General features: G+C 38.6%; 4 protein-coding genes and 1 long non-coding RNA gene across 8 annotated transcripts; 4 read left to right on the top strand and 1 right to left on the bottom strand.

The window, feature by feature from the left end:
* Positions 1 to 48: 48 nt before the first annotated feature.
* On the top strand, positions 49 to 3657 carry LOC655857 (glycoprotein 3-alpha-L-fucosyltransferase A). 2 transcript variants are annotated; one of them, XM_962419.5, is made up of 4 exons: positions 49 to 197; positions 1960 to 2328; positions 2557 to 2897; positions 2947 to 3657. In XM_962419.5, the coding sequence occupies exons 2-4, from the start codon at positions 1977 to 1979 to the stop codon at positions 3556 to 3558; spliced, it is 1305 nt and encodes a 434-aa protein (XP_967512.3). In that variant the 5' UTR covers positions 49 to 197; positions 1960 to 1976; the 3' UTR covers positions 3559 to 3657. The 2 variants fall into 2 exon arrangements, with proteins under 2 accessions (XP_967512.3, XP_008193532.2); XM_008195310.3 differs by lacking the exon at positions 49 to 197 and adding an exon at positions 939 to 1085.
* Positions 3658 to 3897: 240 nt separating this feature from the next.
* Dys (Dystrophin) lies at positions 3898 to 8290 on the bottom strand. 3 transcript variants are annotated; one of them, XM_008195311.3, is made up of 6 exons: positions 8107 to 8290; positions 7698 to 8055; positions 6960 to 7655; positions 6596 to 6908; positions 5290 to 5750; positions 3898 to 5239 (listed from the first exon to the last, which is right to left on the bottom strand). In XM_008195311.3, the coding sequence occupies exons 2-6, from the start codon at positions 7947 to 7949 to the stop codon at positions 4091 to 4093; spliced, it is 2871 nt and encodes a 956-aa protein (XP_008193533.1). In that variant the 5' UTR covers positions 7950 to 8055; positions 8107 to 8290; the 3' UTR covers positions 3898 to 4090. The 3 variants fall into 3 exon arrangements, with proteins under 3 accessions (XP_008193533.1, XP_008193534.1, XP_967587.1); XM_008195312.3 differs by having other exon boundaries at positions 8112 to 8202; XM_962494.5 differs by having other exon boundaries at positions 7698 to 8290.
* A 253-nt stretch (positions 8291 to 8543) lies between these two features.
* Positions 8544 to 10312, top strand: LOC656018 (solute carrier family 35 member E2A). The gene is made up of 6 exons (XM_962574.5): positions 8544 to 8943; positions 8990 to 9125; positions 9180 to 9295; positions 9340 to 9526; positions 9572 to 9772; positions 9822 to 10312. The coding sequence occupies exons 1-6, from the start codon at positions 8724 to 8726 to the stop codon at positions 10012 to 10014; spliced, it is 1053 nt and encodes a 350-aa protein (XP_967667.2). The 5' UTR covers positions 8544 to 8723; the 3' UTR covers positions 10015 to 10312.
* Positions 10313 to 10646: 334 nt separating this feature from the next.
* Positions 10647 to 11543, top strand: LOC135266396 (uncharacterized). The gene is made up of 3 exons (XR_010334428.1): positions 10647 to 10910; positions 10960 to 11127; positions 11289 to 11543. It is a non-coding gene; the product is annotated as an uncharacterized LOC135266396 (long non-coding RNA).
* A 54-nt stretch (positions 11544 to 11597) lies between these two features.
* On the top strand, positions 11598 to 13648 carry LOC107398033 (uncharacterized). The gene is made up of 6 exons (XM_015980698.2): positions 11598 to 11672; positions 11720 to 12060; positions 12109 to 12525; positions 12570 to 12954; positions 13008 to 13454; positions 13502 to 13648. The coding sequence occupies exons 3-6, from the start codon at positions 12260 to 12262 to the stop codon at positions 13556 to 13558; spliced, it is 1155 nt and encodes a 384-aa protein (XP_015836184.2). The 5' UTR covers positions 11598 to 11672; positions 11720 to 12060; positions 12109 to 12259; the 3' UTR covers positions 13559 to 13648.
* Positions 13649 to 15720: the final 2072 nt, after the last annotated feature.

Genomic DNA, 15720 nt, shown 5'->3' with positions numbered 1-15720 from the left:
TCAGTCAGCTAAATACTTAATCGATTATGGTGAAAAACAGTTCCCTACAACGTCCTGAACACCCTAATAGATCCTGCAAGTGGATAACTCCTGCAGCGCTTGCGCCATCCCTTAGTATGGATTTTCCGTATTGCCAGTGGATGCTGGCAAAGCATGGCTGATAGTCCTGATGCCGGCAATTTCACTCTTCTAAAATGGTGAGTCATCTTATTATTTAATTGTTTCATGGTTTGTTTTTCCTTATTTTTGCGGTTTGCTTATCAGTACAAATAGTTTTATTTAAACATTTGTTCCTGTTGCGGTAATCCGTCATTCTAATAATTGATAGAGAAATTGCAGCCAAAGAAGAAAACAATAATTATTAAGTGTGAGTTAAATATTCGATCTTTTGTAATTTCTCGCAAGTGTGAAGTGAAGCAAAGATTTAAAATATTTAACATTTAATTGATTCCGTGGCTTTTCAATTTTTGACTAGTGTTTACTGGTGATGTGACGCAATGTTTTATTGCAATAAAAGAACAGTAAGTCATTACCACTTCTTCTAGATTAAACCAATAATTAGTATTTTAACTTTTTTGGACTCTCACTGGATTCCGACAAAGTTCTTTATTTGAATGCAGCAAAATTAAAGTAATTAAATTCGTATTTGCTTACTTCAGTTGCTTCTGACAGTTGCTAAATGTCAGATTATTTTATTAATTTATTATGTTTACTATGTTTATTAAAGTAGTCTTTTGATCAAAACTGCAGTAATTTTTTTTGAGGAATGTTAAGGGTACGTTTTTTTAAATACTGCATGTACAGAAAAAAGAATTTATTTGCTCAGTATACATTAGTGAGGTGTACCAAAATTTAGTACTTTAATACTATTAATCTTTTCGTAAACAAAATCGTCCAACAATTGGGTGCATGGTTATTCCTCTCTATCTTATCTTTACCATTATTTCTGATAGTGTCGCACCTAATATTTTGCAGTATCTACGAACCACTTAACGGTTAAAATGTGACAGCTTTTGGTTAATTGAGTCGATTTTTGTTATTACTAGTCACAAGGACAAAAACTTATTGTTTCTACATTTTTATTGGTATGTACTTATTTAAAATTGTTTATTGCATAAAATTTATTCGTAATTAACTCTTCACCCAGAATCAGTCTTTATCGACATTTCTATCTTCAACGTGTCAGCAGATTAGGATCTTGTATAGATGTTTGTGAATTTGTCCATAAATTTTTAATTTTTTATGTTTATTTATTAAAAAAGGCGCAATTTACACTAAAATGAGCTATTGATATTTTTCAATTAAATTTTATGGTGCTAGTTTTAGTGTTTAAACTTTTGATAAAACTAGCAGTCAGTCCACTGACTGCAGAACTGTTGTTAGTGTTCAATGTACAAAAAAAGTGATACAGGTCCACTCTTTGATTAGAATAATCATGGTGATGATTTACATAATTTCACTCGTAAATAAAATAAATGAAAATGAGATAACTGTTACCTCCATGCTCGTGCTAAATAAATAATAGGAGGAATCCGTGTTTACGCAAATGGAGTGAATTTGAGGATCCATTACATTCCTGATGTGAGATAAAAATCCACTTTGCTGTTGTGAGGTGGTATCGATTTTGGTGAAATATTTGGAGCGACATGACAGGACCAGTTTAAAGAGAACAAGGTCACAATCTATTCTTGAAGATTTAATAATTCAAACTAATAATCGCAAAGTGCATTTTTTTATTTTTTGCCCTATTGTTTACATGTTAATAACGTTGCAAATGGAAAAGGTAAAGCTCCGTTTACAGTTTCTGGTCATTGTTAGTAGCTGCGTGTCTTGTTTGTGCAATTATTCTATTTTCGAAGCGGTCAGAAAAGATGATATCGCTTTACATACGCCCCTCGAAATTGTCATTAGACGTTAGAGTTTCACGGTTTGGCCCTAATTCCCGAACTCTCCCAATAGATAATAATGGAGTGTCCATGAAGATGCCTCCGCGACTCTCTGCGCGCCGGCTATGCCTCGTAATCTTCTTCTTCGGAGGTGTCACAGTGCTGGTGACTTTACATCATCGGCTGACATGGCCCTCGACCAAATCGAGGATCCCGTCCTCGGACGAAGACGAGCTCTTGATTCACACAACAGCCCCTTCCTTGCCTGTTGTGGAGGAACATGAGACCGAACAACCGCCGAAAAGCCAGGAAAAAGCCTGGTTTTTCGGAGGAGGGACGCTCCTCCCCACGGCTAGCAAGGGACTTCCCAGGCTGTTCCCAGATCAGACGGACGGGGACAGAATCATCGAACAACTTATGTACGTGCCAGAAGATTATCAAGGTAAACATTATCACTTTCGGCGGCTCTAATTCGTTAAGCAAACAAAACGCACGTGAATTTTGCGCCTAACAACTAAATAAATTTCGATCAAATCAAAACACAAATCAATTACTCAATCTTTTATTATTATTTTTTTAATAATAACACAATGATTGGGCAAAGTAAGAAAAATAAAAAAAAGAAAAAGAGATTTTTTTGCGAATTGCGTAATTTTGGATTTGTTTTTAGGGTTTGACACTCCGGAGAAAGTGATTCTTGCCTACAACGGTCTAGGCACCTGGGGTCAAAGATCAGGCCCTGGCAGTTTCCACGGTTGTCCCGTGAGCCGGTGCAGTTTGACTGATGATCGCAGCAGAGCCGCCGATGCCGACGCAATCCTCTACAAGGATCATTTTATTCACCCTCCAGTTTCCAGACCGTTCAACCAAGTGTGGATCATGTATTTTTTAGAATGTCCTTACCATACCCAAAGTATTAAATTTCCCGATGTAATCAACTGGACGGCTACTTATCGCAGAGACAGCGATCTGGTCGCACCGTACGAAAGGTGGACTTACTTCGACCCTCAGGTGAGGGAGTTAAAAGTGGGTAAAGAAAAGGCAAAGTTGTGTGTTGCAGGTCCGCCAGAAGGTGCAAAACCGCGATTACAGCGCAAATAAGACAAAAAAAGTGGCTTGGTTCGTATCGAACTGTGGTGCACGCAACGGGCGATTGGCGTACGCTCGCGAGCTTTCTAAATACATCCAAGTGGACATCTACGGCATGTGTGGCCCTTTGGCGTGCCCCCGCTCTGATAAAAAATGTTTCGATTTGCTGGACCGCGAGTACAAATTCTATCTAGCGTTCGAAAATTCCAACTGTCGCGATTACATCACTGAGAAGTTCTATGTCAACGGATTAGGACAGAATGTTCTGCCCATTGTGATGGGCGCTCGCCCGGAGGATTACCAAAGAAGCGCTCCGGAAGGGTCTTACATTCACGTGGACGAGTTTGCCGGACCTGCCGAGCTGGCTGCATATTTAAATAGACTGGATAAAGATAGTACACTTTACAATTCCTATTTTAAATGGAAAGGGACGGGGCAGTTCATCAATACCTTCTTTTGGTGTAGACTTTGTGCAATGCTGCATGCTCCCAGAGTACATAGACATTACGATGATATTAACGACTGGTGGAGGGGGCCGGGAGTCTGTTCTTCCAAGTCGTGGAGAAACGCCGATTTTGTGTAGACGCACATCAAGAATAGTTTTTATTACTATTTGCCAGTCAGTTTGTTGTTGTTCTGTTGTACAAATGTAAGTTACTAGTGATTTATTAAGTTTTTGCTACAGCGGTTTTTCATTTACCCAAAAACTCCAACCTTCCCGATTCCCGTGTAACATAATAATACGTTCAGCAAAGGTGCTGCCGAGGATCCTACTGACTGCGCCAATTAAATTTCAAAAAATAAGACAAATGAAAAATTCCTTCGGAGACCAATAGGTTCGTGAGATAAATACTCAAATTATCAAAATATGTACGCTCGGAAGTGTATAATTTTCAGGATAGTTTGTGAAATAAAACACAAGTTGTTGACTTGGGTATTTAATACTTTATTGAACTGATGATTTGGGACCCTAGCAAATAAAAACCGTTAACAAAATAAATATCTAGCATCGAAACACTAATGAACACATCGATGTGTATTACGATATGGTTAGTAGGAGTATACTTCAACATGGTAGACAAGCATTACAACTATGATATGACGAAATGATATGATTAGCGATGATCAGCAGGTGGCGGTGGTTGATTGACTCTCCCCGGAGTGTCCTGATTCAACTGCGAAGCAGTGACACTCCTAGTCTGCAGTGTCGAAGTGGGCGGCTCATCCAACAACTGTCTTAGCCTCTGCAACTGTGCCTCCAACTGTCTATTATGATCCTCCAAAATCTGCATCCTAGCCTCCAGCCTCCCTTTGTGCTGCCTCAAAAGCCTGGCCTCCGCTAGGACATCATGCTGCGGCTGAGGCGGATGTGGAGTTGCCCCCCTTTGGAGCTGTTCATACTCCTGCCTCAAAGCGGCGTTTTCCGCCTCCAACTCAGTTATCATTTCCTGCAACTCGGCCCTTTGCTCCTCGTCTATAACCAACATGAGTTGCCCTGGACTCCCTGGGCCTTCAATCGTCTGACAGTAATCGGCAATCAATCGGTGCTCGTCCTCGGGAGAGGCCGCCCTCAGCTCGACTTCAGCCAAACGACTTGCGTAAATTTCCAGCCTCGAATGCATATCGTTGTGTTGCGGGGACGCGACTGGACTTTCCAGCTCATCTCCTTCCAAGACCGACCTCACGGGCAAATACCCCACGCGCGGATGCTTCGTGAAGTATCTTTTACTCTTGAACTTGTTCTTCAAGGCTTTGGTGAAGTCCCGCATGTCTTCAACCGAAGTGGTGGCAGCGCAATACTCATGCATCGGATGCGACAATTTGTGGCCTTTGGTCAACCTCCCGGCGAAGAAACAGGACTGACACATATCGAAATTGAAACATTTCAAACACCTGTATCTTAAACCGACGATTGGGTACTGTTTACAACTGTTGCATTTGGCTTGGTGTTTGGCGGTTTCCGCAGCCGCTAATCGATGCAAAACTGGGAGCCAGACCAACGACTGCGGTTCTTGCTTCAACCAAGCGAGGAAATGAGTCACTTCCAAGTCCTCACGCTCGCCTAAACAACTACGGACTGACGGTTCGATGTTTGAGCCACCGAACGCAGCAACTTCGCCCAACTGGCGCGGGACTTGGAGGACATCATGGAGGAGCAAACCGAGCTTCCTCTGGTCGGCTTTCTGCTGCGGGTCGGCTATCAGTCGGAACAAATAGCGATACTTGTCCTCCAAATGCCCCTTGCTCAAAAGAGTCAAACCGACCTGTAATCAATCATACAGTGGGTTTAAACGTAAAATGATTGACTATTCACCTTAAAACTAAGCACTCTCAATTGGCCAGTCCGCTGACTGTCGTAAACATTTAGAAGCCAGTTCAGAGCTAAGTCAACACATAGAGGAACATCGACTAGGGCGGGTTGTAGCGAAGCTGCAGTTGCATAAATCGCTCGTAACACCAAAATCATGTCGGCCACGTCGAGTAATTTATCGTTCTGGCCTCTCAAGCCGTGCAAGTCGAACGCTTCCGAAGCACCATTAATGCTGACTAAATCTAGACATAGTTTCTTCTGAATTGCTCGTAGTTTTAAAGCCGTTCGGTATGCGGAAAATCGCACTTCGTTGAGTTGTAAAAGAGAAGTGGCTAGTTCGAGCATTTGGGGGTGATCCCAATGGGTTGTCTCGGTGCTGTGGTTGATGTAATAGGGGACTTTGTTGGGGGTGGTGGAGCGCTCCCATGGCGGCTGGACGCTGGAGGGGCCTGGGGATATCTCCCCTGGAAAAATTTAATTTATTCGACTGAAAATGTCAAATCTTTTGCAACTAAGAAATTTTTTGATTTACTATAAAAAAGGTCTTCTTATGATTTACTAAAAAAATGAGACTGTTGTTATGTTTGTCTTTTACAAAGATTTAAATTTTTTGAAAAAATGTTCAATTTTCCACAGTCTATTGGAAGAAAACAAAAAACACAAAAATTTATAATTTTGTGCTACAATTGTGCACTAATATTATATTTTTATAAATAAAAATGTTTTACAACTGGCTTCAACATTAGTTTACAAAAATATATGTGGGGTTGTTGCAATTATCTCTATCTAAACATTTAAATTTGTCTCGTTTATTTCGAACGAAAGAAGATTCATTGTTATAAAACATAATTACTTAACTCACTGATAATATTTTCAGTGCCAGAGTTAATTCACCCAAAGGATCATTTAGATAACAGACGCGAATGTAGTAATTAGGTAATACATACTTAGAAAATATCTTCTCTTGAACATACCACTATTTTGATTACACTGACACTTTTTAATAAAACTTGACGTGTAGTTACGTCCCCGTGTACATTTGTTGTGTAAACAGATTAATTTATAACGCCCACAATATGATTTAACACCTTTACATCACACTAGTCATTGTTTTTTAAGTGTATCGAACAAAAAGTTGCATCTTGTATTGTCACACGTTTCAAATGTGAAAGTTTGTGTAGGTATTAGGACTTCTCGGCTATAAACTTAGACAAACATTTGAGGTCAACAACATTTTTAATTTACATACATGTGGGCAGATCAGACCCGTAAAGATTGAACACTTATTAATCAGAACGTTTCAACTCACCCTGAGTCGTGCTAGTCAGCTGTTCCCGCCTCTCCCTGATCGCCGCCTGGAGCGCCCTACACCTCGCACTGCAATCCTCAAGCTGTGTGGCCAGATTATTCGGCAAGGCATTCCCCAAGGAAGCCGCCTGAATCCTGGCTTCCTCCAACGAACGCTGCAATTGCGGCAGCTGCGTCTCTAAATTCCGCAAACTGGCCAAAAGTTCCCTAGCCTCGGCTGCACTCCGGGGGCCACTCCAGCTAAGCGTAGCGCGCTCTAGACGGGAGACAGCCGCGGACGCCTCTTCCAGATTCAAAGTCAGCTGTTTCAATTTCTAAACACCACAAATTAATAATTCAATTAGACTCATCATAATTACACTTACAATAGTGTTCTGTTCGAACCTCGCGGCCAACTGGTCCGATTTATCAATCAGAGCGTTCCATTTATCCGAGAGTTTGACCAATTCCCTCCGCAGGTTTCGGGCCAGTTCGCCGGAAGGGTCCCCCGCTACGAACTGTCTAGCGCTCCGCAAACTCGCCTCAACTAGAGGCCTCTTGTCTTCTAGCTGTTGGCGGAACGCTCGGTGGTCGTCCTGGCGGGCTGCTAGCCCCAGCTCTGTGTCTTTCCGTATCACCCATTCGGTCAATTCCCTTAAAGATAGAAGCAAAGCGTTCCAATAGTCGGCATTGTGTTCCAGCCGGTTTCTCAAATCGGAGGTTCGTGTCTTCAGGGCTTGCCACCGCCGCTCCATCTCATCGCCCTTCAATTGGAGCATTAGGGCGTCTTCGGGGGCCATGGTCCCCAGAAGGGCTAAATTGGACGAGCGAAGGGCGGCGTGAGCTGGGGCTTGTCGCTCCACATCAGCCTGTAATTCCTTCAACTGATGGGCGGCCCTGCGGGACTCCGCATCGCCCTCGAGCGTCTCCACCACGGACTCGGCTTCACTGAGCCACGCGAGGAATTTGTCAAGGGAGCGGTCTAGGTTCTGAAGGGAGCTCAAGGCTGAGTGCAGCAATTTCCCCCTGTTGATGACACAGGCGTCCAGACGAATGTAGTGCTGGTTGATGTACTCAGCTGTCTGAAATTTGGTTTAGTTGGGGTTGGTTAGGTCAGAGTGTACCTTTTTGTAGCGGCTGGTGTCTTCGTGTTGGTGCGCTGTGATCAGTCTTTGTGTGAGTTGGTTGAAAGCCTCGATCTGTGCTTTGAACTGGTGGAGTTCGGCGTGAAGTCCTTTTTGTTCCCTGAGCTGGACTTCGAGGACGTCGGCGGTGTGGCCCACGGCCGCCATGGAGGCAAGGCGGGCCTCCATCCGCTGCAGCCATGCCTCAAGCTCCAGCCTTTTGTGCTCGAAGCTTTCTTCCTTCTTCTGCATCGTGGCCAATGTCACAATGTGGGGGCAAATTGACTGGAAGAGGCCATTTCTTCGGCCTCTTCACACAGATCAATGTTTACAACGGCGAGGGTTGATGACCGCGCACCTGTTTCCCTGTCATAACACTCCCTGACACGCTTTAAGAAATAATCAATACGTTACTGCTGGAGCTGTTTCAGGAGGAATTTGATTCATTTATTTGTTTGTGGCGAGAATGTCACTCTGACAATTTGTGAGCAGCGTTGCAAGACTTTTGCCTGGCTTTTAGGGCCCAAATCAAATCATCACGAAAAACGGGCCCAAAAGACAAGTTTTCCCTCCAAAAAACAGACTGAACGGTGTAATTCGACCCTTGGTGTATTGAAAAATGGTCAATAACATTGAAAAGGGGGCGGAAAGAGGCTCGAGTCACTTTTCAAAATTTTCCTTTATTGTATTATTTTCGGTAAAGCGAGTCTATTCGCTCTTTTTTGCTGTTTTAGGTACACAAAAGTGCACCTAGAATAAATAAAAGTGATAAATTGAGTGTGTTTATTATACTTGGCAACCCAGCACCACCCCAGTCATCTGTTCCTGACACTAGTGACAGTACATGGGTTTGGAGGTTAAGTTCAAATCATCAGTGTTCTGCTTTTTGTGAACTGACGTGTAAAGTGAATGTTTTCAAACAATGAATTAACAATTGCTTGGCCTTTGTGCAAAAAATTGACTTAGATAAACTGCAACTCCGCACCTGTGTGACAGCAATGATCTTTAGATAAGTTTGTTCAGAAGATGGATAAAGCTCAAATCACGTTAAACTCGAATGATGTGAAACAGGAGAACAATGTAGTCGCCAAAAAGGAGAAACTGCCTGATGTGGACACCCACAAAGCCGGACTTGCTAATTTCAGAGCGATACTTTTCCTGCTTTTGTGGTACTTTTTCAGTGGTTGCACTTTGTTTTTAAATAAGTATATTTTGACGTTCCTGAATGGAAACCCCACTGTCTTAGGTAAGGCTTGTGGCAGAGTTACATTTATTGTAATCATTGTTATCAGGAGCATGTCAGATGCTGATGACGGCCACTTGTGGCTTTGTGCAATTGTACTTCCCTTGTGGGATGTATAAACCGTCCCAAAGGTTGAGCAAACCACCTGGGTTTTACAGGCATATGGTTTTGGTTGGGTGCACAAGGTGGGTCCCTGATTTTAATCAGAAGACAATAAATAATTTGGTTTTAATTTTTAGATTTCTCACTGTGGTTTTGGGTTTGGTAGCTCTAAATTACGTGGCAGTGAGTTTTACTGAAACAATCAAAAGTTCGGCACCTTTATTTACAGTATTGATATCTAGGTTTCTTCTAGGTATGTGAGCTAGGTAACAATTTTTTTCTGTATTGTTGTTTTAGGCGAGCAAACGGGGCTCTATGTGAATCTGAGTCTGTTGCCTGTGATGTCTGGATTAGCCCTGTGTTCAATTAATGAGATTAGTTTTGAAATTCGTGGCTTTATAGCTGCAATGGCCACAAACTTGACTGAATGTATACAAAATGTGTATTCAAAAATGTTAATATCGGGAGATAAGTTCAAATACACGTAAGAAAATATTACTTAAAAACCTGGACTTAAATCGAATTTTAGACCTGCAGAGCTTCAATTTTACACCAGCATCGCAAGTGTAGTTATCCAAGTTCCAGCCACATTGTTTTTAGTAGATTTCACCCACAGCAAGCCGATTGACTTGAACATAATTTTTTGTTTCATGTTGAATGGTGTTTTTTTCCACTTTCAGAGCATAACAGCGTACGTTTTAATGGACTATATTAGTCCGGTGACCCACAGGTGATTTCCAAACTATTTCTTGTTGTAAAATTTAATCAAGTGTCTGTAGTGTGGCAAACACAGCAAAAAGGGCTCTTTTAATCTGGCTGTCTGTCGTCATGTTTGGAAACCAAGTTACAGTATTGAGTGCTGTAGGAACCATAACTGTGATAGCGGGAGTATTTATGTACATCAAGGCCCAGGAATATGATGATCGATTGAGTTCTGTTAATTTAATTCAGAGGAAGGTTCGTGCAATTTAGGAAATTTGGAATAAATTAATGTCAATTTTGAGAAATCTTCCACAAATTGATTGGTTGTTGTAAGACAGGGTCCAAATTTTGTTTCAAAATATTCGCTGGCTCAATTTGCATAACTTGATGTATTTTTACCATTATTTATTTTATTTATTTAATAATAAAGTGAGGTTTTATGGTTGTGTAAATTTGCAATATTTAAGGATACTTTGTAACATTCCGTGAAAATGTACATATTGTAACTACATTTTTATACTGTAAATTGTTTATAGTATTGATGATTAAATTGTTGATTTATATTTGACCTTTTGTGTTTTATTTTCCCGTTGACACTTAAAAATGACTGCTGATGACAAATTTACTATGTAAAAGCAAGCTCAAGGTTTCGAAAATAACAGTTTTTTTCATTTTACATTTTTGAATACTCCCGGCAAAATTAAAGCTCATTTCCACTTAGCTCCCATAGATGGCACTGCTTGTGGTTTAATTAATTTGGTGAATTTTCAAATTTGCAAGCTTAATTTTAAACGATATTTAATTAAGCACACTCACATTTCTCAAAGTGGTTTAAAGTTTATGTTTTTTTTTACTTTTTAAGTAAATGTGACTTGGATCGAGTGACTTGTTGTCAACTTAAGTCAAGTAAAGTGTTTCAGTAATAACAAAAGCGTTAGTTCCTCATCAAATTTTAAATCAAAAAAAGTGTTAAAGATGTCAATTTCGAGCCAACGGGACTGGTGGCAATCTTTTGATTTGAGGCAAAAAATGCTTCAACAGTTTTGGGAAAACCTAGATGTTGTGAAGAAAATTCTGAGTAACAAGGAAGAGGGAAAGACCTTTTTCATTCGTTTCCCCTTCGAAAAGCTTTTGAATGTTACTATCATGGATGAAAACAGCCTAATGTTGCTATTTTTACCATTTTATTATAAAATTTTAGTTACGAAATTGTAGGTGGTGCATTAAAATTATTGATTTGTTCAGCGAATATGACGATTTTTATGACAGTGACGATGGGCTTCATTACACCATGGAATTTATTTTGATTAATTTGTCCCAAATCGTAGAGGATCGCAAAGAAGTCGTTGCGCTGTTCCACCTCTTATCCAAAATATTGCAAAAGTAAATCAAAATATATAATTCGTGACAAAAATGACGAAAAAGCGACGACTTGATTTCTTTAATTTAAAGGAAACAAGGCTTTTTGAGATTTTTTTTTTGTATTTTTGCGTAGTTATTTTTGCACAAATGTACAAAGAATTTAATGCATAGTTTATTTCTAGAAACATCGTATATATAGATGGCACCTTTAAAAATATATTTGATAGAGAAAGGATACTGGAAATTATGTTAAGAATGGGCGACTTTAGGACTTTACAGAAATGCAATTTCCTACCCTATGCTTCAATTTTGAACAATATATTAGATTCCGATTTTCCGGAAGCATTAAATGGCATTATTTCGGAATTATTTGATAAACTTAAACAGCACGGAGCCATTTTTGAGTTAACGGTTATTACTAAATACATACTTCAAAGGTTTGTATTCATTATTTCACACTCCTGAATCAAATGCTGAAAAATCGTAGAAAAACAAACACTTTTTGCGAAACTTTTCGAAATATATGGCAATGGGTAGAAGACGAGGCTTCTATTTTGTTATCAAGGGTAAGTAGCATGTGTCAATACAATAAATTACAATAAATAAAAAATAGAGTTTAAGTGATGACGTAAAGGAAAATATCTTACAAATTTTGAATACGGTTTTCGAAAATAGTTTCAAATACGAAACTTTGCTTCCGAAATTGCACAAGGACTTGAGAAAAATCACAGTTGATGTTTGCTTGCTTACTTCAAACATTCGATTGAGAAAGGATTGTTTCAAATTGTTGGAACTCATTCTATTGGAATTTTTTGATAAAAACAAGATACTAATTTGGAAACCAAATGAGATTTTTAACCAACTTATCGCACTTCCGGAAAATGTCGAAAACTGGGCCACATCTAAAAACGATGTTTTTTTCTGTATTTGTCACCTATGCCTTTGCTGCAGCACGTAAGTATTGATGTTAATGGTTCAAAAAAATATTTTTTGTAACTCCAGGCAAATATTGTGGGAAGTGAGACATGTCCTGGAAGGCATAGGAAATTTTTTCTACACTCAACGCCAAACTGAAAAACCACATGTTCTAAAATCGATTTATTATCTTTTTCCCAAGCTTACGCACCCCAAAAGTGATGATTTGAGCATAAACATGTTAGGCGACGACCTCCTCCATTATTTCACAAAATTGAGTTCAATCTCGTATTTGTATTCGCACAGTCAGTGTCAGCTGACATGGATGCTTGAGAAAGCCCCCAAGTGTATTAAACTGATGGTTCTGGGTCAGTGGTTGCAAACAATCCAAGACGATCAAACTTACGAAGAAATCCTCCTAAATACCATCAAAACCACCAAGACTGAATCACTTCTTCTCGAAATTATTTTGCACAAGAATTTTAGAAAGCAATTTGGTTCAAGGTGCGCTCACGTTATTTTTTTCCACCACAAAGACAGTTTTTTAGATCAGCTTTGCTTTTACATAAACTTCAGAATGACGAAGTGCGCGAACTTGCAGCATGTCTCCTGCCGTTAACTCAAGATAAACCCGCGATTTTCCGCAACTTGATTATTGCAGAGCCCGGAATACCTTTGGATTCCAGCGATTCTATTTTGCTTTGTTCTATTATGGGGGCTGTAATGCCCACTCTTAACGATTCTCGAGTCCTGAAAGGGGCTTGTGTCTTCAGTAGCAAACTTTTAGCGAGTTGTAAAGACAACCCAGAGTCGGTTAAGGCGTTTTGTAAAAATGTGGCCAATATTCGGCATCTTGTTCGCATAATAGATAAGCTTAATGACGAAACGTCCATCGAAGTTATTAGCCTGCTTAAAGTTATAATCCTGGTCCAAGTGGGTTTTTTCATACCATGGTTAAATAAGTACCTTACGGTTTACGTTTTCAGCAAAAAAACAGAGTTAAATTTGAAAATAAGGTGACCGAAGATTTCAAAATATTTATTAAAGGTTCCTCTGAGAAAGTTGAAAAGGGCCTAAGACTTGTTTATCACTCACTGATGTATAAAAACTCTTTGATAGAACAAGATGCGCAAAGTATTTTGGGACTTTACCACAGCGTATTAAACGTTGGATTAATTTCTGAATTTCAAACAAAGGCTTATGAATGTGTGGCATTATTGTATAAACGAAAACCTATGTTAGCCCAAACAGTTAGCAGTTCTATTCACATAGAAATGGCATGTTCAACTCCAAGTGAAAATAGTAGTGAATTATTGCGATTATTACATGTTTGGCTGGCTGTTATAAGATCTGATCCACACAATGGTTTTTGTTCTATACCAGAAACCGCCATCAAAAATTTTATAATGAGGACATGTCTTCATCAAGACGTTGTAAGTATTTGTTTTTTTTTTAATTTTCGTAGAGACACAGTTTTCAGGCTAAGAAATATCTACAAACCCTAGAATATTTAATGAAAAGAGAATATCAAGATTAATGTATTTTGCTCATTTAATACGTAACAGTTTTATGATTTTAAGGATTAAATGTCTATTTAAGTTCTTGTGTTAATTTCGATTTTTTGTGAAATTGGAAATATTATTTTGTTACTTGTTTCTGTAATTAATTGAATAAAATAATGCGTTCAGTTGGGTACTTTTTTAAGATCCTAGTCTCCTCAACCGTTTATATTCTACCAGACGTTAGGTGGCGCACTCACATAATTATGAAACTGACCAATGAAAAACATCTTTTTTTAAAAGATTAATAAATTATTTCTGTGCTGTTATTAAAATTTTGAGTCGTTGAGATGGCTTGAACATTAAATAAACTGTGGGTTGTACCAATGCAAAAATTTCGGTTGGGTTCACGCTTTTAAAATGTTTGGAACAACTGGGGGCAAGGCTGATACAAATCTTAAAAAAATGCGTCACGAAAAATTAAACTGGATTATTAAAATTCACGTTCTAAAATCGAATTATTGAATTGTTTGAGATTGAACCGTGGTTCTATGAAGCCTGAATATCAAAGATGACAGCGAATGTCAAGACATGACCTCCACTCCTACAACGGCTCAAAGAAGTTGTTTCGTAAAAAAAGTCCTACCTGTAGATAATTTCCTTCAGCTAGTTGTTTGTACGAGTGTAGGAATTCACGAAAGTGAAGGGGATCATGTATGCAAATGATAGAAAGTAAAGATCTTAGCTTCATTGCTTATATTTTAGGGACGTTTTGACACCTCAGAGAAGCTTATCGAACCATAAGTAAAACGTAAAGTTTTGTGAATTTTTTTGCAACACAAGTTGAATTAGATCACTTTAATGAATGGGCGAAACCAAGGTTCTTCTTAGAAATTAGCTTCATTTTACGTAGTTTGATATTAAAGACAATGAACCAAGGCTGTTAAAAGTATGAACAGACTTTCGCCCTTTTGTCAATGTAAGGTCATAAATTCATTCACTAGGCAGTATTGTACTTATTGATTATTGTTCACTATCGAAAACTAGCTGGTTAAATCAAACACCAAGAGGAGAATATTGTTCGTTCACCAACCAACCAGTCTATATAATTATTGAAGAATACCTTGAAAGTTTAGTGCCTTATTTATTTTTAGCGACGTTCGGTTTTTATTTGAGTGGAATGTACACAAAGAAGAAATACCCACTGTGAATAAAATACCATAAATTTTATTCCAAATTAATTGTCACTCGGGTTGTTAGCCAAAGTTTAGGCAAAACAAATTAATTAATGTCCTTGTTTGTTTTGTGTCCATTAAATAGTTGTTAAATTTATAGAAACGACAAGCTTTACCCGCCGAAATTTGAGATAAAAACATATTTTATGACTAAATTTTCAGAACAAATTAGTTGATTATTTTTTTTATGTATTTTTTTACGTATAAGAAATAAAACTGCGTTTGTTATTAACATAAAATTTGCAAATAATAATAAACCATGAATTATGCCGTAGAGGAAGTTTTTATTGGAATAGTTGCAGGCACAGAAAGCACTTAATCGTTTCCTTCAATGCTGAATTTATTAGGTTTTGCAACTGAATTACGCAGAGCAAGGATAACGTGATTTTTAATATCTTATCGGATTCATTATGTAGAATTTATCTATACCAAGTTTCCTAAAGTTAAGCACCTGACAGAATATTTATTTTCTGTTTGAAAATTATTTTAGATAAATGTGAATTTTAATGGCCTCAGCTACTGTGCATACCCCTTATCTGAATCACGTCTTAAAAATATATTTTTCTTTATTATAATATTACAAAACAGCAGGATTAATCATTTACTTCACATCTTCCAAGAGAAAGTGAAGGAAATACAAAATTACGCCTAAAAGGTTACAAATACAAGCACAAAATTTTACAGTAAATTAGTGTCTTTTTGAAGAGGAGAAATTTTATTACATTTTAAACGAATATCTGTGTCGCTCTTAGGCTCCACTATTTTTTGCAAATTTGTAATTACTGCTGACCCACCTAGATAAATAATAATAGGTGGTAGTCTAGCAATGATAGAAAGATGAGCCGGAGAGTATACTTTACATTTTTGTGTTTTCTGGTGTGGTCTCGCCACCAAGGCTATCGTGTTTACTTTCTTTAATTTGTTCTTTCGTACAAAAACGGCAATCGTCTTAAAGTTGTTTATTT

Source organism: Tribolium castaneum, chromosome 5 (assembly GCF_031307605.1).
Source record: "Tribolium castaneum strain GA2 chromosome 5, icTriCast1.1, whole genome shotgun sequence".
Lineage (NCBI taxonomy): Eukaryota > Metazoa > Arthropoda > Insecta > Coleoptera > Tenebrionidae > Tribolium > Tribolium castaneum.
Note: the sequence above shows the minus strand (reverse complement) of the source record. Positions and strands in the feature narration are given on the sequence as shown.

Coding starts and splice junctions, on each gene's coding strand:
- Dys (XM_962494.5), bottom strand. CDS start 7,949: ATGCAGAAGAAGGAAGAAAGCTTCGAGCACAAAAGGCTGGAGCTTGAG. Junction 5,751..6,595: donor GCTGACTAGCACGACTCAGG/GTGAGTTGAAAC, acceptor AAATTTTTCCAG/GGGAGATATCCCCAGGCCCC. Junction 5,240..5,289: donor TGAGAGTGCTTAGTTTTAAG/GTGAATAGTCAA, acceptor GATTGATTACAG/GTCGGTTTGACTCTTTTGAG.
- LOC655857 (XM_962419.5), top strand. CDS start 1,977: ATGAAGATGCCTCCGCGACTCTCTGCGCGCCGGCTATGCCTCGTAATC. Junction 2,329..2,556: donor CGTGCCAGAAGATTATCAAG/GTAAACATTATC, acceptor ATTTGTTTTTAG/GGTTTGACACTCCGGAGAAA. Junction 2,898..2,946: donor GGACTTACTTCGACCCTCAG/GTGAGGGAGTTA, acceptor TGTGTGTTGCAG/GTCCGCCAGAAGGTGCAAAA.
- LOC656018 (XM_962574.5), top strand. CDS start 8,724: ATGGATAAAGCTCAAATCACGTTAAACTCGAATGATGTGAAACAGGAG. Junction 8,944..8,989: donor TGGAAACCCCACTGTCTTAG/GTAAGGCTTGTG, acceptor CATTGTTATCAG/GAGCATGTCAGATGCTGATG. Junction 9,126..9,179: donor GTTTTGGTTGGGTGCACAAG/GTGGGTCCCTGA, acceptor TTTAATTTTTAG/ATTTCTCACTGTGGTTTTGG.
- LOC107398033 (XM_015980698.2), top strand. CDS start 12,260: ATGTTAGGCGACGACCTCCTCCATTATTTCACAAAATTGAGTTCAATC. Junction 12,526..12,569: donor AGAAAGCAATTTGGTTCAAG/GTGCGCTCACGT, acceptor ACAGTTTTTTAG/ATCAGCTTTGCTTTTACATA. Junction 13,455..13,501: donor CATGTCTTCATCAAGACGTT/GTAAGTATTTGT, acceptor CACAGTTTTCAG/GCTAAGAAATATCTACAAAC.